The 26,646-nt window shown below is 36.6% G+C and overlaps 1 protein-coding gene across 34 annotated transcripts in view; it reads right to left on the reverse strand.

The window, feature by feature from the left end:
* The window catches only part of LOC105476014 (regulating synaptic membrane exocytosis 2), a 763,868-nt gene that overhangs the window by 540,359 nt on the left and 196,863 nt on the right, over window positions 1-26,646 (reverse strand). For 24 of the 34 annotated variants that reach the window (XM_024790995.2, XM_024791001.2, XM_024790994.2 and 21 more), the window contains one exon: window positions 21,904-21,915. The exons of the other annotated variants lie outside the window; for them this stretch is intronic. In XM_024790995.2, the coding sequence (XP_024646763.2) occupies window positions 21,904-21,915 (12 nt within the window). The remainder of the gene's footprint in view (window positions 1-21,903; window positions 21,916-26,646) is intronic. 34 annotated transcript variants of the gene reach the window in all.

Raw genomic sequence — 26,646 nt, forward strand, 5'->3', positions numbered from 1 at the left:
AATCAGAGTGATACGACGAGAGTAGGTGATGTTGACAGAAGTAATACCCTACAGAGGGTAGTTAGAGAAACACCCTGTAAAATGATGACAGGAGAACTATATCAAAGATGAGAATGAGCTTGCCATGTAAAAATCTGGTGAAGTTTATTCCAAGTATAAGATACAACATATGTAAATGCCTTTAGGTAGGAAAGGGCTTGGTTGCTTCAGGAACAGAAATACCTGAGGGGAAGAATGGTAGGAGATGTTAGAAAGATAGAAGCCAGATTGCGTTTCACCTTCCCTGTGTGCCCTAATAGGAAGTTATGTGAGTAAGCACATGAGAATGAAAATGACACGATCTGATTGCATTTTGAAAAACACCATCCTAGTAGATGTATGAAAGTTTGGAGAAAAGAAGCAAAGAGACCAATTAAGTTATTCCAGGCTGGGCACAGTGGCTCACTCCTGTAATCTCAGCACTCTGGGAGACCGAGACGGGAGGATCACCAGAGGTTGGGAGTTCGAGACAAGCCTGGCCAACATGATGAAACCCTATCTCTACTAAAAATAGAAAAAAGTTAGCCAGGCATGGTGGCATGCACCTGTAATCCCAGCTACTCAGGAGGCTGAGGCAGGAGAACCACTTGAACCCAGGAGGCGGAGGTTGCAGTGAGCTGAGATTGTACCCCTGTACTCCAGCCTGGGCAGCAGAGTGAGACTCTGTCTCAAAAAAAAAAAAAAAAAAAAAAAAAAAAAAAAAAAAGAAAGAAAGAAAGAAAGAAAGAAAGAAAAGGAAAGGAAAGGAAAGGAAAAATTATGCCTAGAGGTTTTTGGTTAAAGGAATAAAGTATCCAATAATGCTTTCAGAGGGATGCATATTAAGTTTGAGATACATATTACATATCTAAGGAAACATGTCATAGAATACACATTTAGAAAATAGTGGCACACAGATTATATTTAAAGCCCATCTTCTATTCTCTCACTCTTGGAATTTCACTTGATACTACAGATAAAATAGATGGCTGATCTGAGGAAAACAAGCCCAATAATTCACAATTCATTCCTGCTCACAAAGGTCTATAAGATGCTGTTCTACCTAAATGTCAACCCTAGTATAAAATAAAAGAAAGAAAAACTCTTCATGGAAAAGGTGTCATTTTTAGTGACAAAACTCAATTATAGGCCATTATATTATGCTTTAAGAATTCCTAAAGTCCTCCCAAAAACAAACCAAAATTTTGTTTCCATACAAAATCCAATTTTCCAATTAAAATCAGTTGAGAACTAAACTTGAGCCAAACGTGAGTAACTATGAAGAGAAATAGGTTTTTTAGATTCCTGCCAGCCAATTCATAACTGGACATAATAGAACAAAATTAGTTCAAGGTAAGGGTAAAAGAAATCAAGGCCATATTCTCACTAATACCAGAATATAGTTTTGTGTCCCTTCACTTGGGTAAAAAATATGAATAAGTTATTTCTCATAATGAATAGATTCAAAACATGCAGAAGTTCAAGCGAATAAACTGGTTAGGTCTGTTCATACAAGTGACAAAGTGGAACTAGCTATTTGTTGTTGTACTGTTCTCCTCTTTAAAATGTAGCCCCATGGGTCTTTGGTGTCAAAAACTTCTATTATCCATTGTTCTGTAGAATTCCAGCTTAACTCAATATAACAGAAATTAAACTCTAAAAATATTCTAATTGCCATGGGTTACTTCAAGGAACTCAAATTTTGACTTGAGTTTTGACTCACATTACAACCAGCATGATTGCACATTAAAATATTCTGAAAATTACTATGGCTATAAAACCCAAATTATATTAAATGAAAAGCTGAGCTGCAAAGAAAGAAAAGCCAAGGTACCAAAATGGAAGATGGAATTTCAAACCAGAATATCATGCTCATAAACTGACACTGTGTAATTTAGATTTTAATACCTATGCAGGAACAACACAGAATTTAAAAATAAAGCCTAAGTACTACATAGGCTGAAGAGCTGAATCTAAGATGAAGCACAAAGCCAGGGTATTTAAAAATCAGTATCTTTAATGAAAAGATAAACTAGAAAAAGTTCATCTACTGACAAAAGAAAGCACAAAGAAGTACGTCTCTGCTTATACTCTAGACTAACAAAAAAACGTCTCTCCCAGTAATTCAGAACATTGTCCTGTACTTCACATGCAGGTTTACAATTTGCAGTTTGGTCCACGAACCAAGAAACCTGAAATCATCAAGAACACTAATCCCAGGCCAAATATTCCAGGAAAACACTTAGAAGAAAAATTTAAAACTCTTAAGGGACATACCATCAACAATGGCTGCCAAAGATTCCCAGGAATTGAGGTCCTCCAAAAGTAAGTTCACAGGTAAAAATTATAAATCACATGAGTGGAATAATCTACTATGAATGAACATCAGCAACCATAAAAAATAGAATCAAAACCAAAAGAACTTCAAATAAAAGAACAACATATTAAAAATTATAAATATGTTTAAAATTATTAATGATGTAAAGGAGTAAATAAAACACTAAAAAGGATTAAACATATATGAAATAAAATAGAACTTCTGGAAATTAAAAATATTTTCATTGGCATTTGTCTGTTTCTGCTTAGGCTACAGAAAGTAACAAGAAAACATCACTCCCACTTTAACAATGAAAATCCGCCAGATTCAACTACAAAACCTGTTTTCTGCAGCCCTTCACTGTACTAAGGTCAAAAAGAAATTTACTGAACTGAAAACCAACATTATAACAAGCCTCTTTGAGGAGAAAGCAAAGCAGCTTTCATCGCTAACAGAGCAATGAGAAGAGGAGGAAGCTGCCACAGATGTGAGGAGAAATAGGCTGAACTTTTAACAAATGTTGAAAAGACTGAGTGTGGGTTGGTGTAGCAGTGTTAGTATTCCTGTAACCCCAGACACAGGGGAATCTAAACCCACCTAGTGACTATTTTCCATGATCCCTTACCAACTGCTCATAAAAAAGACTAGTGACAGGACAGAAAACCTGAGAGACAGCTCTTCAGTGGCACAGAAGTGTGGTTAGAAAACTGAGAGAAGAACCCTCCAGTATTTCAGGCCTTATAATAAGAGGTAGAAAACATGCATTACCACTAAGGGATGATCATGGGAACTGAGAGAAACCCTTGACCAAAAAAGAAATAGGCACAAGAGGCCTACCAAAGCTTGCAGATGTAGCTAGAGATCTGAGGAACCCTTCAGACATGCTAGACTTTGCACTTAGTATGAAAGCATCTGCAAATGACAGAACTGCAGAAATGTTAAAACAGACACTCTGTCAGGAATAGGCACATAGTACCTGTTGCCAAGGCAGGAGAGTTGGGAGAAAACCTGCAGATACTCCAGTCCTTACAAGGAATAACAAGCAGAGGGTGTCTACTATTTCACCTGAGAAACAATGGAGCTCAGAAGACAAAAAAAGAAATAAAAATACTAATATGTTTAAAGTACTAAAAAAAAAGAGAGAGAGAACCATTCAACCTAGAATTACAAATTCATAAAATATATCCTCAAAAATGTGGATAAAATAAAGACATTTTCAGATGTACAAAAGTTGAAATATTTCATCCCTAGCAAACCTGCACTAAAAGAAATGTTTTTTAAAAAAGCTTGTAGGCTGGGTGCGGAGGCTCACATCTGTAATCCCAACACTTTGGGAGGATGAGGTGGGTAGATCACGAGGTCAAGAGATCGAGACCATCCTGGCCAACATGGTGAAACCCCATCTCTACTGAAAATACAAAACTTAGCTTGGCGTGGTGGCGTGTGCCTGTAGCCCCAGCTACTTGGGAGGCTGAGGCAGGAGAATCACTTGAACCCGGGAGGCAGAGCTTGCAGTGAGCAGAGATCATGCCACCGGGAGACAGAGCTTGCAGTGAGCAGAGATCATGCCTTGGACTCCAGCCTGGTGACAGAGTGAGACTCTGTCTAAAAAAAACAAACAAAAAAAACAAACAAAAAAAACTCTTAGGAGAGGTAGGTAGAGCAAGATGGCCACATAGAAGCCTCCAGTGATCATTCCCACTGTAGAAACACCAAATTGAACAACTATCCACAATCATCATCATAAAAACCCAAATCAGGTGAGCAATCACAGTATCTGGTTTTAACAACATATTAAGAAAAGAGGAACTGAAGAGGATAGAAAAGACCATCTTAAATCACCTACACCACCCATCCCCAAGTCCACAGCAGCAATCATGAAGTGTGGAAAGAGAATCTGTGAGTTTGGAGGAAGGACAGAACGGTGATTATGGGACTTAGCGTTGGAACTCAGCGCTGACCTGTTACAGTGGAAAGCAACACCAGCCAGCACTCAGCCACTACCCACAGAAGCAGCATTTAGACCAGTCCTAGCCAGAAGGGAATCACCCATCCCAGCAGTGAGAACCTGAGTTCAGACAAGCCTCATCACCATGTGCTAAAGTGTTCCGGGGTACTAAATAAACTTGAAAGTCATTCTAGGCCACCACGACTGTGATTCCTGGACAAGTCCTGGTGCTATGCTGGGCTTGAAGCCAGTGAACTTGGGGAGCAAGCAACCAAGTGAGACACCAGCTGAGGTAGCAAGGGGAGTGCTTGCACCACCCTTTCCCCCAGCCCCAGGCAGTGCAGCTCACACTACTGGGAGAGATTTCATTCCTCTGCTTGGAAGAGTAAAAAGGATTTGTCTTGCAACATGGATACCAGTTAAGCCACAGTAGAACAGGGTCCGGGGCAGAGTCATGAAGTCCCCATTCCAGGCTCTAGCTCCCAAACAACATTGCTAGACACACCTTGGACAAAAAGAGAACCCACTGCCTTGAATAGAAGAACTCAGTCCTGGCAGGAATCATCACCTGCAGACTAAAGGGTCCTTGGACCCAGAATAAACACCAGTGGAAGCCAGGCAGTACTTGCTGTGGGCCTTGAGTGAGACTCAGAGCCATGTGCCCTCAGGTGTTACTCAGCACATTTCAGGCTATGGTGGTTAATAGACTCCTGCTGCATGAGAAAAGGAAAGGGAAGAGTAAAAAGGACTTTGTCTTGCAGCTGTACCAGCTCAGTGACAGTATGGGAGAGCACCAAGTGAGCTCATGGAGTCCCACTTCCAAGCCTTCACTCCTTGACCCTGGACCTACCCTGAGTCAAAAGGGAGCCGACTACCCTGAAGGGAGAGACTCCGGATTTGAAGTATTCACTACGAGCTAACTAAAAAGATCTTGGTACTTGAGTGAACATCAGCAGAAGCCAGGTAGTAGAGGCCATAGGTCCGCAGTGATAGCGATGAGGGGAAAGTCCTCTTTGGAAGGAGAGGGAGGAGTGGGAAAGATTTTGTCTTTCAGCTTGGATACAAGCTCAGCTGCAGTAGTACAGAGCACCAGGTAGATTTTGAGGGTTCCCAACTCCAGGCCCTGGCTCCCAGATGATATCTCTGGACCCACCCAGGACTGAGGGAAACTTACCACACTGAAAGGAAGGATGGAAGCCTGGCAGGCTTTAATCACCTGCTGATTTCTATAGAGCCCTTGAGCCTTGAGTGAACACAGATGATATGTTCACCAGTGGTCATTATGGGCCTTAAGCAACCTCCAGGGCTCTGCTGCCTTTGGATCTGACGTAGCACAGTCACAGTGGTGTAGACCACAGGAGTGCTTGTGTCACCCCTCCTACAACCCCAGGCAGCTCAGCACAAAGAGAGGCTCCATTTCTTTGGGAGAAACGAAGGGAAGACAAGAGTCTCTGCCTAGTAATACATGAAATTCTTCCAGATCTTACCCAAGACCACCATGGCATCAGCACCTAGGTGAGTCTGTTAGAGTCACAGCATTAATGGGCTGGGGGTGCCCCCTTACATAGATACGGCTACAGTGACCAAAAACTTAGATCACAACACCCAAGTCCCTTTGAATACTTGGAAAACCTATCCAAGAAAGTACAAGTACAAACAACCCCAGACTATGAAGACTATAATAAATACCTAACTCTTCAATGCCCAGACATCAACAAACATCAACAAGCACCAAGACTATCCAGGAAAACATGACTTCACCAAACAAAGGCACAAGAGAGACAGATATGTGACCTTTCAGGTAGAAAATTCAAAATAGCTCTTTTGAAGAAGCTCAATGAAATTCAAGATAACATGGAGAAGGAATTCAGAATCCTATCAGATAAATTTAACAAAGAGATTGAAATGATTAAAAAAGAATCAAGCAGAAATTCTGGAGTTCGGAAATGCAACTGACATACTGAAGAATGCATCAGTCTCTTAATGGCAAAACTGATCAAGGAGAAGAAAGAATTAGTGAGCTTGCAGACAGCCTATTTGAATAAACACAGTGATAGGAGACAAAAGAAAAAATAATGAAAAAGAATAAAGCAGGACTACAAGATTTAGAAAATAGCTTCAAAATGGCAAATCTAGGAGTTAATTGGCCTGAAAGAGGAGATAGAGTTAGAAAGTTTGTTCAAAGGGATAATAACAAAGAACTTCCTATACCTACAGAAAGCTATCAATATTAAAGTGCAAGAAGATTAGAATACCAAAATTTAACTCCAAGAAGACTACCTCAAAACATTTAATAATCAAACTCCTGAAGGTCAAGGATAAAAGCTTCTTTTCAGCTACAGAAACAAACAAACAAAACAACATAGAATGGAGCTCCAATATGTCTGGCAGCAGACTTCTCAGTGGAAACCTTATGGACTAGGAGAGAGTGGCAAAGAAAAAAAGAAAGTGGGAAAGAAAAAAAACAAACTTTTATCCTTGAACAGTATATCCAGTGTGATATGGTTCGGCTGTGTCCCCACCCAAATCTCACCTTGAATTGTAGCTTCCACAATTCCCATGTGTCATGGGAGGGACCCTGTGGGAGGTAACTGAATCATGGGGTGCGTCATTCCCATGCTGATCTCATGATAGTGAGTAAGTCTCACAATATCTGATGGTTTTATAAAGAGGAGTTCCCCTGCACAAGCTCTCTCTTGACTGCCACCATCCATGTAAGATGTGATTTTGCTCCTCCTCGCCTTCCGCCATGACTGTGAGGTCTCCCCCTCATATGGAACTGTGAGTCAATTAAACCTCTTTCCTTTATAAGTTATCCAGTCTCAGATACATATTTATCAGCAACATAAAAATGAACTAATACACAGTGAAAACATCCTTAAAACATGAGGGAGAAATACAGACTTTCCCAGACAAAATAAAGCTGAGAGATTTCATCAACATCAGATCTGTCCTACAGAAAATACTAGAGTTCTTCTCTCTCAAAGAAAATAATGTTAATGAGCAATAAAAAATTATCCAAAGGTACAAAACTCATTGCTAATGGTAACTACACAGAAAAACACAGATTATACCAATGCAATTGTGATGTGTAAACTACTCATAACTTGAGCAGAAAGACCAAAAGATGAATCTATCAAGATAGTAACTACAAAAAATTTCCAAAGACAGTATAATAAGATATAAATAGAAACAACAAAAGTTAAAAAGTGGGGAAATTAGGTTAAAGTGTACAAGTTAGCTATATTTAGACAAAATAAATTTCAAGACAAAAACTATAAAAAGAGACAAAGAAGGTCATTATATAATGATAATGGTGTCAATCAGCAAAAGAATATAACAATTGCAAATATATAATCACCCAACACTGGAGCACCCACAAATAGAAAGCGAATATTATTAGAGGTCCTCTATACATATAACAACTGCAAAAATATAATCACCCAACACTGGAGCACTCAGAAATAGAAAGCAAATATTACTAGAGCTAAAGAAAGAGAGAGAGACCTAACCCCCCTGCCACCCACCAACAATACAATGATACCTGAAGACTTCAACACCCCACTCTCAGCACTGGACAAATCATCCTAGCAGACAGTCAACAAAGAAACATCAAACATAATCTGCAGTATAGTCCAAATGGACCTAATAGATAATTACAGAACACTGCATCCAACAACTACAGAATATACATTATTTTCCTCAGCACATGAATCATTCTCAAGCATAGACCATATGCTAGGCCACAAAACAAGTCTAAAAATTCTAGAAAAACTAACATTATATTAAGTATCTTCTCTGACCACAATGAAATAAAACTAAAAATCAATAACAAGAGGAATTTTAGTAACCATATTAACACATGGAAATTAAACAATGCTCCTGAGTGACTTGTAGGCCAATGAACAAATTAAGAAGGAAACTGAAAAGTTTCTTGAAACAAATGAAAATGGAAATACAACATACCAAAACCTATGGGGTACAGCAAAAGCAGTACTAAGAAGAAAGTTCATAACAATAAACGAATACCAAAAAAGTAGAAAAACTTAAACAAACAGTGCATCTTAAAAAACTAGAAAATCAAACCCAAAATTAGTAAAAGTAATAATAAAAACCATACTAGAAATAAATGAAAATAAAATGAAAAAATACAAAAGATCAATAAAACAAAGTTAGTATTTTGAAAAGGTAAACAAAATAAACAAACTTTTAGCCAGACTAAGAAAAAAAGAAGGAAAACTGAAATAAACCAGACATGAAAAAGGAGATATTAAAATTGATATTGCAGAAATTCAAAGGATCATTAGAGGCTACTATGAACACCAATATGCCAATAAGTTGGAAAACCTAGAAAAAATAGATAAATTCATAGACACATACAACCTACCAAGATCCAAACATGAAGAACTCCAAAGCTTGGCTAGACCAAGAACAAGTAATGAGATCAAAGCCATAATTAAAAGTTTCCCAGCAAAGAAAAGTCCAGGATCCAATGTCTTCATTGCTGAATTTTACCAAACAGTTAAGGAAAAACTAATACCAATCTTACAGTATTCCCAAAAATAAAGAAGGGAATACTTCCAAACTAATTCTATGAGGCCATTATGACCCTGATACCAAAATCAGACAAAGACACAGTGAAAAACAAAAAAACTAAAGGCCAAAATCACTGATGAACATTGATGCAAAAATTCTCAACACAATACCAGCAAACCAAATTCAACAATACATTAGAAAGATTATTCATCATGACCAAATGAGATTTATCCCAGGGATACAAGGATGGCTTAACATACATAAATCTATTAATTTGTTACATCATGTCAACAGAATGAAGGACAAAAACGACAGGATCATTTCAACTGATAACAATAAAGCAAGTGATACAATTCACCATTCCTTCAAGAGAGAAATCTTCAAAAAAAAAAAAAAAGGAGCATACCTCAACAAAATAAAAGCCATATGTAACAGGACTATATCTAGCATAACATTGTACAGGGAAAAACTTTTTAAAAAGGGCACAGAAAACTAAAAGAAAGGTACATCCCCCAAAAAAAGGGTATAGAGCGAACACACCTGAACAAAATAAAAGCCATGTATGACAGACCCACAGCTAGTAATATACTGAACAGGGAACAACTAGAAGCATTTCCCCTTAGATCTGGAACAAGACAATAATGACCACTTTCACCACTGTTATTCAACATAGTACTGGAGGTCCTAGATAAAGCAACCAGAAAAGAATTCATCTGGAAAAACCTAAAGACTCCACCAAAAACCTATTCAAACCGATAAATTCAGTAAAGTTCCAGAATATAAAATCAACATACCAAAATCAGCAGCATTGCTATATGCCAACAGTAAAAAATCTGAAAAAGAAATCAAGAAAGCCATCCCATTTACAATAAACACAAATAATATCAAACACCTAGGAATTAACCAAAGAAGTAAAAGATCTCTAGAACAAAAATTGTAAAACATTAATGGAGGAAACTGAAGAGAACATACACAAAAAAATGAAAAGATATTCCATGTTCATTAACTGGAAAGATCAATATTGTTACAGTGTCCATACTACCCAAAGTAACTGGCAGATTTAATGAGATCCCTATTAAAATACCAGTAAGATTCTTCACAGAAATAAAAAAAAAAATACTAAAATTTGTATGGAAACACAAAAGACCCAGAATAGACAAAGCTATCTTAAGGAAAAAGAATAACACTGGAGGAATCACATTACTTGACTTCAAATTATACTACCAAGCTACACTAATGAAAACAGCACAGTACTAGCATAAAAACAGACACATAGATCAATGGATCACAATACAGAACCCAGAAACAAATCCATACATCAACAGTGAACTTATTTTTGACAAAGGTGCCAAGAACATACACTGGGAAAATGTCAGTCTCTTCAATAAAAGGTGCTGAGGAAACTGCATATCCACATACGGAAGAATAAAACTAGATCCCAATCTCTTGCCAAAAGACTTATATCTAGCACCTGAAACAATGAAATTACTACCAGGTAGGAGACACTCCAGGACATTGGTCTGGGCAAAGATTTCTTGAGTAATACCCTAAAAGCAGAGGCAACCAAAGCAAAGGTGGACAAATGAGATCACATGAAGTTTAAAAAAAAAAAAAAAAAAACTTCTGCACATCAAAGGAAATAATAAACAAAGTGAAGAGACAATCCACAGAATAGAAGAAAATACTTGCAAACTATCATCAAGTAAAATTTAAAATATAACAAAATGACAAGTTATAAAGATTATTTCAGTTACATAAGTGAATATATTGTTATTTCACATTATTCTCAAGAGTCTAGCTAATGCAATTAAACAAGAGAAATAAATGAGAAAGACGAAGGTAAATTATTATTATTTTCTGGTCATATGGTTGCATATTGTTAAAATTCAAGAGAAACAACTAAAAAATTCAAATAATATCATTCAGAAAGGTAGCTGTGTACATTAATAACACACAAAACACAATATTCTTTCTATATAAAAACAAGTAGAAGTAGTAAAAATATTTTATTTATAATCTTAAAATAAAATTATTAAGAAATATATAAAATTGACTGGGTGTGGTGGCTCACGCCTGTAATCCCAGCACTTTGGGAGGCCGAAGTGGGCGAATCACAAGGTCAGCAGTTCAAGACCAGCCTGGCCAACATAGCGAAACCCCGTCTCTACTAAAAATACAAAAATTAGCTGGGCGTGGTGGTGCATGCCTACAATCTCAGCTATCTGGGAGGCTGAAGCAGGAGAACTGCTTTAACTGGGACCCAGGAGACAAGTTGCAGTGAGCCAAGATAGCACCACTGCACTCCAGCCTGAGCTACAAAGTAAGACTCCGTCTCAAAAAAAAAAAAATATATATATACACACACACACACACACACACACACTCTCTCTATATATATATATATAAAATAATCCCATTGAGGGACATAAAGGAAGGTGAATAGATAAAAAAACATTCTAATTTTGAATATGAAGACTTAATATCATAAAGATGACAATTCTTCCCAAACTTATCCATAAATTAAATGTGATCCCAGTAAAACACACCTATATGGGCTATTTAGGACTAAACAAATTGATTCTAAAATAAAGAATGAAAACTAAATTTAAAAAGTATAGCAAGGGAATATCTTTGCATCCCTGAGACAGGGAAAGATTTCTTAGGCTACAAAAAGCACTAACCATAAAAGAAAAAGTTAATAAATTGGACTTCATCAAAATGTAAATTATCTGTTCTCCAAAATACACCATTAAGAAAATGAAAACCCAAGCCACAGACAGAAAATATTCTCAATCCTTAACAGATGCTCCTTGACTTACAATGGGGTATGTCCTATAAACCCAACATTAAGCTGAAAATATCTTAAGTTAAAAGCTTATTTTCAACTTACAATATCTTTAACTTATGATGGGTTTATTCAGATGTAACTCCACCATAAGTCAAGGAGCATAATAAATGCATATTGCTTTCTCACCATTGTAAAGTTAAAAATTATAAGTCAAACCATCATAAGTCAGGAACCATCTATATATGATATTTGTTCGGTATATATAGAGTGAGAACATCTGTAAGTCAATAATAAAAAGACAAACAACCCAAATTTAGGCATAAGATTGAAGCAGACATTTCTCAAAAGAAGTAATATGAATGGCCAAAAAACACAAATAATGCTCATCATCATTGGTCATTAGAAAAATGGAAACAAAAAGCCAAACCAGTAACCCAGCCAAATGCTGGTGAAGTTAGGGAGCAACCAGAGTGTTCATATTTGGCTGATAAGAATATAAAATTGTATATGACCTTTGCAAAACTGTTTGCAATGAAAATTGAATCCAGCTTCTTGATCCGGCATACTCTACTCCTAGGTTCTACCAAAAAGAAACATAAAAGCCCACAAAAAGACCTGAACACAAATGTTTACAGTGGCTTTATTGTAGCCAACAACATTGGAAGCAATCCTTATTCCCACAACAGAAGAATGGATAAACAAATTGTGGCATATTCATATAATAAAGTAGTATCAGCAATAAAAAGGAACAAACTACAGTTATAGGCAACATCATGGATGAATCTCATAGATTTTGAATTGAAAGAGGATACTACATATTATATGATTCCATTTATATGAAGTTCAAAAACAGGCAAATCTACCTATGGTAATAAATGTCAGAAAGGTGATTGTCTTTTGGGAGATGGGGATAAAAAACTGACAGAAAAAGGGCATGCATAAACCTCCTAGGATGATGAAAACAATATATATCTTGATGTGGTGCTAGGCACATTGGGAATATACATATCTTTCAAAATTCGTCAAACTATGCTTAAATTCTGTGCATCTTATTATGTTCAAGTTACACTTTCTGAAAGGAAATAAAATAGCCAGGAAATTTTTGTAAAGAAGAGTAATGTGAGGAAACTAACTCCAGTAGTGTAACAAATGTGGGGGTGGGGGAGATAGGAGTTGTAATCTGCCACAGTGGGGAGGAGTATTTTAACACTAAATTTAGTATTAAATTTAGTTTTGTTCACATATGGAGTTAATAAACAGGCCAATTTTTAGTCCCTTTCCATATTTTTAAAATATTTTCTACAGACAGTTCATCCACCTCACACTGTCTAGAGCCAGGGTGGTCCACTACCAACAATAGTCCCTTAGTATGCCACTGACCATTGCTACAAGCTACTAGTAACACATACTAAAAAGATGCAGTCATTAAACTATGTGGTACTTGTATTTGCAAAATAATTAAAAAATCAATGGGCAGACTAAAAAGACCAGAAATGTGCCAGAATGCATATGGGAATTCTACATATGAAAAAAGTGGCTGTGAACATTAGTAGACAAAAAAATAGGTTACTCAATAAATAGTATTATGACAAATGAGTAACAATATGAAATAAAGTAGGATCCATATCTTATATTATACAGCAAAATGAATTCTGAATAAATCAAAGCCGTAAATAATTTTTAAAACTTAATAACTATTCTACAAAAAAGATAAAATATTGGAGAATTCATTTTTGTAATATTGAAATAAACTTTTACTATGTGTAACAAAATCCAGTGCTAAAAAGACTGATAAATTTGACTAAAGGCAATTAAATGGTTTTACATCTAAATGAAGTCAAAAGAAAAAATAAGACCTGAGATATTTTCAGCATATGTGGTAAAGAATTATATTCTTTAACAAAGAAACCATATTTAAAAATACAAACATAGTAATACAAATGAGAAAGGAATAGTACACAATAAGAGAAATACAGAGAGTGATATCAGGAAGATGGCAGAGTAGGACTTTTCTACCCTCACCCCCTCTCAGAAACATCAATTTAAACAGCGATCCAACCATAAAAATACATTCACAAGAGCTAAGGAATCCAGGTAAGAGATTATAGTACCTGAGTGGAACACAGAAATAAGAACAGACGCATTGAAGGGGGTAGGAAGGACAGTTTCACATTATTTACATCACCCCTCCCTCACATCCGTGCAGTACAGTGCCAAGAGAGATAATTTCTGTGGGTTGAGTGGGGAAGAGGGTGAAGCAAGCACCTGACTTCAGTGGGTACCCCAGCATCAGGCCTTCCCCAGTGACCACTGGCACAAAGCCAGCTCCTGTGGACCCCATCTCCAAGCTTCCCCTAGCACCAGGCCATTCCTCCCGGCCCCAGGCTCCAGGCTCCCCCACAGTGAACTCAGACTCTAGGCCCACATCAGGATAAGACCAGCTCCTACACACCAAGGTTCCTGTCCTTTTCCAGTGCTGGGCCAGCTCTGTGGCCTCAGGCTCCAGGCTAGACCCTATAGACCTAGACTTCAAGCCTTTCATGTTGACTCAGGGATCAAGCAAGTCCCATCACCAGGCTAGCCCCCACAGCCTCAGACTCCAGGTTGAACCTAGTAGCTCCAGTCATCAGGCCAGCACCTGTGGACAGAGACTCCATGCCAGCACCCACAGTCCCAGGCTCTAGATCCACCCAGGACCAGGCCAGCCCATGATACCCTAGGCTGCAAGTCAGTCCTTATGAATGCAGACTCCAGGCCACACACATATGCTGGAAACATGCCAGCCCCTGTGGACACAAGAGTCAGGCCTGCTTGTCCACTGACCTAGGTACCAAGCCATCTGACCCACAGACTCCAGCAGCAAGCCTGCCCATGGATCCTGAAGACACTTGGTCTAGAATCTCTGAACAGGCTAACTGGTAAAAGCCTTTTCCTGCTGAAGCCAGTTTGTAAAGAGAACAAGAAGTGCTTACTTCCTCAAATGTGCCCACACCAATACAAGTCCAAAAGATTGTGAATAATCAGAGAAACATGACATCATCAAAAGATCAAAATAAAGCACTGATGGTACAGGAGTTAAGAAATTATTTAGGCAGATAGTGAGGGTAAGGAAGTCCTCAGTAAGGTTTACCTTTTAATGAAAAACAACCCACAAATCATTTTCTTTTTGTTTCTTTGTTTGTTTCTTTGGAGACAGGGTCTTGCTCTGTCACCCAGGCTGGAGTGCAGTGGCACGATCTCGGCTCACTGCAACCTCCACCTCCTGGGTTCAAGCGATTCTCCTGCCTCAGCCTCCCAAGTAGCTGAGATTACAGGTGGGTCACATGCCCGGTTAATTTTTGCATTTTTTAGTAGAGGTAGGGTTTCTCCACGTTGGTCAGGCTGGTCTTGAAAATGAAAATATATCAATTTATTCTGCCAGAGATGAGAAATCACAAGCAGTTTCATACAAAAAAGACCTGGTCCATATGGTGTTCTTTCCCAGCTCTGTCCTAGTCAGACATATTAAACCAAGGCCCTGGAAAGACCCGACAAAGCTAACAAGAGAAGAATCTATGCAGAACCTATTAGATCAAAGATACCCCCAACAGATCACGAGTACCAATCCATGACCTGTTAGGAACTGGGCTGCACAGCAGGAGGTGAGTGGTGGGAGCAAGCAAAGCTTTATCTATATTTACAGCAGCTCCCCATCACTTGCATTACTGCCTGAGCTCTGCCTCCTGTCAGATCAGTGTCGGCATTAGATTATCATAGGAACACAAACCCTATCGTGAACCGCACATGGGAGGGATCTAGGTTGCTCACTGCTTATCAGAATCTAATGCCCGATGATCTGTCACTGTCTCCCATCGACTCCAGGTGGAACCATCTAGTTGCAGGAAAACAGGCTCAGGGCTCCCACTGATTCTATATTATGATGAATTGTATAATTATTTCATTATATATTACAATGTAATAATAATAGAAATAAAGTGCACAATAACTGTAATATGCTTGAACAATCCCGAAACCATCCCCTCACCCCTGTGTGGCTGGGAGTACAGGCGTGCACCACCACACTAGGCTAACTTTTTTTTTGCATTTTTAGTAGAGTAGAGTTCACCACGTTGGCCAGGCTAGTCTCAAGCTCCTGGCCTCAAGTGATCTGCCCACCTTGGCCTCCCAAAGTGCTGGGATTATAGGTGTGAGTCACCACACCTGGCCAATAAATGTTAAATGATATTAATGAACATATCTACCCTGGTTTCCTGAAGGCTCTTCAAATTCAATATCTTCATAAAATCATTGCCTTCCCTACCCTCACCCTCTGACCCCCACCACCCCAAAAAGGCTCTTCCATCTTCCATATACTGGTTTCAGCACAAATATCCTCATTCAGTGCAGAAAGCTAGTTGTCATCCTTGACTCCTCTATCTTTTTATTCTCTTCTCAACTCTCAAATCCACCAACCCTATATAGCCACTGACATTTTCTCCCACTTTAGGAGCTCATAAACTCTCACTGATGGTATTTTATAGTTACGGGAATCCCATGCAGGATAAGAAAATAGATTTCATTTTCAGTTATAGATTGGATGGAATGGTATTCACGATTGAAATAACTTGCTCAAAACAAACTTATCTAAAAGATTAAAAAGCAGTAAAATATATAATAAAAATGTATGACCTGTGCCTGCTCACAAAAAGTTAGGTATGCTGCAATTATAAGTATGCTTTGTCATCTCTCCAACTTTCTGTGAACTCTATCCCAGCCAAACTGAAAGTCATTTTAAATCAGTTCTTACTAATATCATCTTCTATAAAACTTCAACATATGTTCTTTATTAATATTTTCAGTTGTCATATACATTTTTTATAATTGCCCTATAGGATATTTTAATTCACAGAATTTTCACAGTGTGAATTTTAATCCCTTTTTATAGGAGAACTGTATTAGTCCATTCTCATATTGCTATAAAGAAATACCTGAGACTGCATAATTTATAAAGAAAACAGGTTTAATTGGCTCGCAGTTTCTCAGGCTGTACAGGAAGCATGATTCTGGCGTCTGCTTGGCTTCTGGGGAGGCCTCAGAAAACAAACAAACACAGCCTCAGGAAACATGCAATCATGGCGGAAGGCAAAGGGGAAGCCAGGACATATTACATGGCCAGAGCAGGAGCAAAAGAGAGGAGTAGGGAGGTGTTACACACTTTTAAACAACTAGATCTTGTAAGAACTCTATCAGGAGAACAGCACCAAAGGGATGGTGCTAAACCATTCATGAAGGATCCACCCCCATGATCAATCACCTCTCACCAGGCCCCACCTCTAACACTGGGGATTACAAGGGAACATGAGATTTGATCAGGGATACAAATCCGAACCATATCAAGAACTAAATCAGGTTTTCTAAGTTCATTTGTGAATTTATTCTAAATATGCAAGCAGGTGAATGGTTTTTAAAACCATAATTTTAAAATTATAATTTCTAAACTTAGAATTAAAATTATAATTTTATAATAATTTTAAATTTCATAATTAAAATTATAATTTAAAAATTTTAATTTTAATTTTAATTTAATTTAAATTTAAATTTTAAATTTTAAAATTTTAGAATTAAAATAATTTTATAACTATAATTTTAAATTTTATAATTAAATTTTATAATTAAAATTATAATTTTAAAATATGTAAAATATATAATTTTTATATAAATTTTTATATATAAAATATATAATTTTTAAAATTATAATTTATAAACTTAGAATTATACATTCTAAGTTTAGAAAAAAGATTCATAATGTATAACATATTAAAACAAATAGTCAGTAGCCTCTCTCTGCCTTTTAAATTACTCAAAACTCTTCTAGCCTTCTAGATTCATTTTGTCCCATATTCTTATTGAATAGTATGCTGTCTGAATAATACAGTCCAAAATACTTCTATGTTGCTGATAAAAATACTCTGGATGTTTGTCTAATTTCCTGGTTAAACAAGGTAAGAATGCTGGTCTTTGTCAGGTTTACAATATAATAGGTCTAATGGTAGCAGTAATACATAAACTTGTGATTTTTTTATAAGTTTGCTATGACAGACTGTTATATTCAGTTTCTAGAACGATTTTGTTAAGGTGATTTACATGTTACTGTATTAACAAATAGAAGTGCAAATGCAAATAAATTAATCTACCAGTGTTAAGTCAGTATTTACTGGAATGAAGCTCCAGCTCCACACAGCCACTGCCCAGATGAAATGGAATAATAAAAAATGATGTAATTTGAAAAATACTTTTAAGTATATGCTAAATTGCATATACTTTATTTAGTGTAAGTATATGCTAAATTGCAACTCTATATGAGAACAATGAGCAGCTAGAAGAATACATAGGTTATGAAGGCCTATGTGCTTAAATTATGAAGGTATAATGTACTTAATCAGAAAGAGATTACATTGAAAACACAGAGCACCTTCCTCTGAATATCGTAGCTGCAGCTGCAAACCAAGAGATAACTTGTATGCTTCTGAAATGTGAGAATTACTGCAAGCCATATATCACCCTTCCACACCCTTCATTTCAATAATCGTGATCATTAGTAACATTATTCTTGTACAATAAAAGTTAACAACCTGTTAATAACAAGTGACACTTTTATCTAGTGTTGTCTCAAGAGATACCAATATCCTAAGAAAACTAATAACTGTTGTAAAAAGAGAAAAAGGAATAATTTAACACCCACATTAAAGTTGTCTTTCTATAAACAGATGATATGCCTCTAGACAGTGAAACGGGCTTAATTTTGTTCCAAAACTTTAATTTCATGTGGTTCTCACTAGACATGCCAAGGTCAGTATTTAGTAATAGATGAACAGTTAGATACATGTTCTGGCCTGTGAGAAAATAATTTACCATAGAGCGTAAGTTTACTTATTTGCTCTATGCATCCTAAAAGGTCTGGGAAATGTAAAATTATGTTTAAAAAATTTCAATTCTCTTTATTTTGATCCTATGCAAAATAGAATAATTCATAACTGAGGAAAAATTCAATCTCTAAGACCAACATGTTCATAGTAATTTACTACTAACAGCCTGAGGCTATTTATATGTAATAAATGAGAAAATGTGTTAAATGATCCTACTTCTTAAAACATGTATAGAGGCAAAAACATATAGATGAGTACTGGGCAATGATCATCATGCACTTCCTTTACTGCACTTCTGCATTTCTGAAGAAAATCAACTCTAGATGTTTGTATGGCTTCCCTGCTGCACACTGCATATCTTACTAGTGTTTCCATTAGGAGTATTTTTGGGTATAAGAAGCAAAAAAACATTGACTACTGGTGACAGAAACAAATTTGGGAAGGGAATATTTTTCTCACATTGGGAAAAGTATCTGATTACATCGAATCAGTGGCTCAACAATGTCATGCTAATGACTCCAGGGCTCTTGGCCCTTCCTTCATCATCACAAATGGCTGGTCAAGTCAAAACATTACTTTTGCACTAAAAGGTTGTGCCAGCTACATCTTTTTTTTTAACTCATGACCTCCCAGCAGTTCTCAAATACTTTCTTATAAACTCATTTGCTAGAACTGTGTCACACAGCCATTTCCAGTTACAAGGAAAGCTAAGAATAGTTTATATTCTTCCAGTGGGGACTGCAAGAGGGAAGGAAGTTAAAAATGTCTGTTGGAGGAGGGGCGCAGTAGCTCACGCCTATAATCCCAGCACTTTAGGAGGCCGAGGCATTCGAGATCAGCTGGGCCAACATGGTGAAACTCTGTCTCTACTAAAAATACACACACAAAAAAGTACCCGGGGGAGGTGACAGGCACCTGTAATCCCAGCCACTTGGGAGGCTGAGGCAGGAGAATCGCTTGAACTCGGGAGGTGGAGGTTGCAGTGAGCTGAGATCACACCACTGCACTCCAGCCTGGGCAACAGAGTGAGTGACCCCCACCTTCCTCCCCACCACCCACACACACAAAAAAAGGTTGTTGAGCCATTGAGCATAGTCGATAACAGTCTCCTTTTTCAGCTATTCAACATTCCATACATATATTTTGCATGTAATACATTCTCCTCCTCCCTAAAGGAGGTAATCCCAAAGTTTAATCTAGTTATAAAATCTAATTCCAAATCCTGGATCTCTGAGGAAAAACAAATCTTACCATCATGGCCCAGTGTGCATCATTGTGAACCACTCAACTATACACTAGAAGACAAATTATACCTGTTCCCAATACACCCAATACACAATGATTGAGAAAAATCAAGGTAACTGTAATAAAAACTCTCATTCATAAATATGAACAATCATAAATATACAGCGACAACTGTCCATAGCACACAGCAACCCGTATATGAACAATAGCTTAGTTTCATTGGTTAGCCTATCTGGTTGCCCCTGATTGAGCTATCTAGATATTTTCCCTTGATGACTGTCTTTCATATCCCTTGAGTCTACCTTGGCAGAATGTCCCTTGCCCATTATCCTCCTTGGCATTAGATACGATTGGGACTAACAAGTATACTCTTCTTAGAGTCTGTATGGCATTCACATCCACTGCTAGAACATACATCATATTACTAGTATGAGTTCAAGAGCTTCTATATTGCCTTAGAAGTTGAAAACTCATAGAATTTGCTATCTAGACTTAGGTTTACTTTAACCATTAACCACATGTGGTTATTTAAATTAAAATGAATTAAAATTAAAGAAAATTTAAAATTCAGTTTCTCAGTCAACTAGCCACTTTTCAAGTGTTCAATAGCTATATGTGACTAGAACATACTGAACTGGATAGTGAAGATGTAAAACATTTTCATCATTGCTGAAAGTTCTATTGAACAGTGATGTATAGTATTATAAAAAGGCCTGCTGAATTTTATTTGCAATGTCCCAAATCCACACAAAATTATACTTTTATCTTGTAGTCAATCTTAAATTTAAAATATAGACTGCTAAATTATGAAATCTTATCAATGCATAAAAGTCATTTCTAAAGCTGGGTTTTATCATCATTAAGTGCCTCATTTCTGGGGCAGGTGTCAGAATTCATTACAGAAGCCACAAACAATAATTCGACTATTATGCATCCTGCATTAACTCTGTACACAAAAGTAGCACCAGATATTCTAAAGGTTATAAATTGACTGAATTGTGCTACTTGTGAGTCAGAAGATCAGGTGGGCTGGTAGATAGCTCATAGGTTCTCTAGGGAACCTGCCCCAGATCAAGGATGATGCACAGTCTGGGACACGTCTACAGAAATTGACCCATATATCTTCAAAATTGCATCTAAAATTTGGTAGGATTCCTACAGGTTTTTTTTTAAAGGGAAAGAAAAAGAAAGAAATTGTAGTAACCTTTCTTTTACTCAGAGATTTTATTCTAAGCCCACATTCAATATTTGCCACCATCTACATCATCCCCAACTGAGTAACTAAAGACTTGGAGGGGAAGAAAAAGGCTCCAGCTGGTAAAAGAAAAAAAAAAGAAGACACTATTTAGAAACTATCAGCTGAATGATATTCTCTTTGAGTTTTATGCCAATTTGAAATGGGTAAACTTGAAAAGTCCTCAAGTTTAAGTCTGACTCATCCAAAAGAATCAGATAAAAGGATTTTTATCTGTATTTGCAGGGAGTCATCAGTCTCCATGGCAAATCCAAATTCAAATCAGACCACTAAGGGCACACACACACTAACAGATTATTAAAACCTAGCCTGTAGTCTAGTCGTATCCACCTGAGTATTTTTAAAGTATAAATACATCCAATATTTAACATGAAGATAATAAGATAAAAATTTTACCAAATTCTAAAACATATGAGAAAAATAAAATACATGAAATACTTATAATCAACTGCCAAATACATACTTCAGAAAATTCATATTCAGTGTTATTACTTATTACAACAGTTAAATCTTTATACTAAGTCAGAAAGATAAGATTTTAAAACCTTAGCAGTGCAACAATGAGTTTAGCATAATAGAAGATTATGGAAATTTTATCACAATGAGGAATGCTATGAGTCTCCTTGAAAAAAATTCTAAAAAGGCAAGCCTCTTTAAAAATCAAATAATCAATTTTTTATCTATAATATATAAAGTATAAATAATTTAATGTAAGTTTTTCAGTAAAAGCAGATAGCATGCTTAAATATGCCATAATGTTTAGCAATGACCATGCATCATAACTATAACAAAACACTGAGAAGTATATAAATTAAATATAGCTATAAAATTAAAACTGGCAATAACAACAATAAGGAAAAACTAATATTAGACAGAAAAAAAGACTCTAACCACTTTGTCCTCCTGGAGTGAATATCCACGAAAGCAAGTTAGAAAAGACAGAAAAGACAAAACAAAAAAGAAATAATTAATTCCATTCTTAAAACAAATAAGAGTTTCTACAAGTTTTTTTAGTGAAATTAAAATTCTGAAAATGTCTAAATTACATTTTGACTGAAATCTAAAATTTTAGATTTTAAAAAATTTTAGGGGGGAAATTTTTGTCCATACATTTCTTTCAATTCAAGCAAAAGCATGCTACATAAGAGAATATATTAAGATATATAAACAAAATAATTTCCATAAAAGCAATTAAATATCCAAACATTGGAAAAAAAAGAATGCTCTTTCTACAAACAAAATCAGTTAAACACTGAGCTCAAAAGACTGAAAAATGTTTAAGAACAAAAGTTTTATATACAAAGACAATAAAAAACATAGCATCAATGTTTAATTTCATCATATACTATTAAAAGTCGATAAAATGTAATTTTACATGAATTATACATATTGCTTCTGAAGTTTATCTCTGTCCCAATTTTTTCAGAAGTCTTTTATACTTAACCTAACTAAAAAGAAAACCTTTTTAAAGTCATTATTATTGATTACCACTGGTAATTTGGGGTCACTGTTTCCCAATATGATAAGTGTGGAAAAGAAAATGAGAAAATACATATTTTGGTCAAAAGGTCATTTAAATAAACTACAAAGTAAACTCAATTGTTTCATTTCTCTTTTCTTTAACATAAAGTAATGATAACAGTGAAAGTGATAATGCAATAATAATGACTGATACAAGAACTTACAATAATTAAAAACCAAATCATGTGTTTTGAGATATCACTGTTTCTTTGAAATATGGGTGATAGTACAACATTTGTGACTCAGAAGAAAGACAATCACACAGTCCTATCTTAAAATCCCACATGTTTGGGAGCTGAACAATGAGAACACACGGACACAGGGAGGGGAACAACACACCATACACTGGGGCCTGTTGGTGGGGGGCAGGCAGTAGGATGGGGGACGTAAAGCCTCAAGAAAAATAGCTAATGCATGTGGGCTTAATACCTAGGTGATGGGCTGATAGGTGCAGCAAACCACCATGGCACACATTTGCCCATGTAACAAACCTGCACATCCTGCACATGTATCCTGAAACTTAAAATAAAATTAAAAACAAAAACAACATCTTCTCTCACTTCAGATCTTGCACTATAGTCACTTGATAGTGCTGCCTCTATATAATGCCAGTGTCCTTGGTTGATTTTATATCTCTTTTCTCTATAATTTAATTGATCAGCTAATTATTTTAGGTCATAATTACTAGACCTGGAAACTCCAGTGGTAACTTGAAGTATGCCCAGGAATAGTCATTAAAGATTTAATAATACAATTATGTGTTAAAATTTCTTTTAAATAGTTATTAACATTTTATCCTATTTTATTATCTAAAAAAATTGTATACCAACTACTTTTTTCTCATAATCAACCATCCTTATGGCCATCCTTACTATCTTATCACTTCTAATAATCAGTCACCCTTCCTCTCCACAATATCAATTTATGTATTACTCCCAAATCTACCTTCTCATTATCACATATCATTGATTCTATCATTATTTCCCCCCTCTTATATTTCCTCTTGATTGTCATGGCACCATTTCAGACTACATATGACAAAATCATCTGTCAATAACTATTCTTTGTGCAATTTTCCATGATTAGTTCCCCAGTCTCCAAGGAAACTAATGTTAATTTCCCCCTCAGAATCCTTCTTCAGATAGAGTATTCCATTTTTCTGATCCCTCCCTCTATATCAGTGCTCTGTATTCTGTGTAGTCAAACTACCATCACTTGCCTCTCACTTCTTGACTACCTTCTCTAATCAACCCAAAAATATCTTTCACCCCACTACAATATTCTCTCTCAGGGCTGGTCGTCTTTTTTCCAAGAATAACAACAATTAAATTCTATCTGTATAGTTTATATTTTTAATTCATCCACAAATTTAGATTGCCATCTTCCATAAAACATTATCACAGTGCTGAGCTACAGCATAGAGCTGGACTTAAACGCAATGTTTACCCCACAATAACATGCCCATGGTAAGTACACTAGACTTATTTCTTCCATTAATTTACTGACCCATTATGTGCCAAAACATAGAAGCCTACAGCAGTCAAGGGGAATTAAACAGATCTAATCAACTAATAATAACAAACTTTTAAGAGTACTAGACTGAAGGTCTGAAGAATCCAGTGTGGCACAAAAAAGTGAGTGGTTAATTCACATGAGATATCCAAAGAAAGCATCATAAAGGAGATGATGCTTAAATCCAGAAAAATAAGTAAGTGCTCATCAAGTGGGTAAGAATTGTGGACTGGGAGTAGGATCTAGAGGGAATAAAAGAAGTATTTCAGGGAAAAGAAAAAAGAAAAAAAAAGGCAGAGATAAGAGAAGTGCAAGTAGCATAATCCAGTTAAGACATCTAGAATGGAGTGAAGCTCATGCCTAGAATTAGGTGAGGAATACATCAGAGAATGGTGACTCTCTCTGGTGATGAGAAGTCACTGAATCATTTTTAAGCAGAAGGTAAAAATAATCAAATTTGCATTTTACAAATCACTACAGCAGTATTTGAAGGATGTGATTAACAGGCCAAAACTGAAGCAGAGAGACCAATTAGAAGACTGGCCTTAGTCTAGGTGACAGAAGATGAGAACCTAAAAAAGACAGTATTCGTAGTTTACATACAGAGAGAGGAAATTATAAAATCAAAAAATGTTGGGAAAGGAAAGAAATCTAAGATGATTCCTACCTTTCTGGCTTAGATGACAAAGTGGATAGTGGGGCCAATTAAAAAGTTGAAAATTATAGGAGGTGTAGATTTGGGGGTTCTTCCAGCAATAGGAAATACATAGAAAGTCTGTTTGGACTAAGTGAGATTCAGCAGTATTCTAATATATTTACTGCAAAGAACTTAGAAACACAAGACATTAGGCCAGGCATGGTGGCTCATGCCTGCAAACCCAGCACTTTGGGAGGCCGAGGCAGGCAGATCACCTGAGGTCAGTAGTTCAAGACCAGTCTGGCCAACGTGGCGAAACCTCATCTCTACTAAAAATACAAATATTAGCTAAGCATGGTGGTCCGCGCCTGTAATCCCAGCTACTCAGGAGGCTGAAGCAGGAGAATCACTTGAACCCGGGAGGTAGAGGTTGCAATAAGCCAAGATTTCACCACTGCACTACAGCCTGGGCAAAAGTGATAATCCATCAAAAAGAAAGGAAAGGAAAGGTAAGATAAGGAAAGGAGAGGGGAGGGGAGGGGAGGAGAGAGGAGGGGAGGGGAGGGGAGGGGGAGAAAAATCCAATGTCCTATTTAATGGATTTTAACATAAAATAAGTTAAAAATAATGATTATTACTACACTTTTATTTTAACTTCAAAAAATATTCTTTCATTGTTCATTTACTTTTTGCTTATGTTTGAAATTAAAGGTTTCTGTTAGGAATCCTGAAAAGAAATTGGGTGAAGTTAACTAGGTATTCCATTTAAAATGGATAAAGGAATTCATGACCAATGTCTAACCCACCTTACATGTCTTGCCTGCTTTCCATTTCCTTTGTGCTCCTGTATCTACAGTCTGTTTTGCCATCCTACAGTTTTGGTGATATCATGAATTTTTTATACCTTAAACTGTTGTATAGTCTCCTATTATGATTACAATTCATTATAGATTCTATTATTAATCTTCCTTATATATGCTAAATGAAATCTATTTAACTTGGTACTCACCTTATCTATTGATAAGGAGCTTAACTACTGATGAGCACATCATGTACTAAGCAGTATCCTTGACACCAAGAGATTAGGAACAAGTGGATACCAAAAGCAGCTTTCAAATGTAGATGTACCAATAACCAAGCATACCTTGCCTTTGCCATATGTCCAGTGAGCTACAAGTACTTTTTCTCTAATCTAAAATAAATCTCTAAAACCATATACTCCTCATACATTTTTAAATTAACATTTAAGTTTTAAGTCAGGCATGGTGGCTCACACCTGTAATCCCAGCACTTTGGGAGGCCAAGGCAAGAGGATTGTTTGAGCCCAGGGGTTCAAAACTATTTCCTGGGCAAGGTGGCATGACCATGTCTCTATAAAAAAAAAAAGTTTAAAAATTAAGTGGGTGAGGTGGTGTGCACCTGTAATCTCTGCTACTCAGGAGGCTGAAGCAGGAGGATTCCTTGAGCCCATAGTTCAAGGATCCAGTGAGCTGTGATTGTGCCTCTGCACTCTAACCTGGGTAACAGAGTGAAACCACATCTCTTAAAAAAAAAAAAAAAGAAAATTAAAGTTTAAATGGTTAGGATGCATTTTCAGATATATTGTATATTGTACAAGTACATTTTAAAAGTGTAATATAAAAAAAGTGTATATGTACAAGTACATATAAAAGTGTCAGATGGGATCTGGCTCTGTTGCTCAGGCTGGAGTGCAGTGGCAGATCTTGGCTTACTCCATCCGCCACCTCCCAGGCTCAAGCGATCCTCCCACCTCAGCCTGCCAAGTAGCTGGGACCACAGGCACTCACCACCACACCTGGCTAATTTTTTGTATTTTTGATAGAGATGAGATTTCACCATGTTGCCCAGCCTGATCTCAAACTCCTGAGCTCAAGTGATGCACCCCACCTTGGCCTCCGAAAAGTGCTGTGATTATAGGCTTGAGCCACTGCACCTGCCCAATA

Source organism: Macaca nemestrina, chromosome 8 (genome assembly GCF_043159975.1).
Source record: "Macaca nemestrina isolate mMacNem1 chromosome 8, mMacNem.hap1, whole genome shotgun sequence".
Classification (NCBI taxonomy): domain Eukaryota; kingdom Metazoa; phylum Chordata; class Mammalia; order Primates; family Cercopithecidae; genus Macaca; species Macaca nemestrina.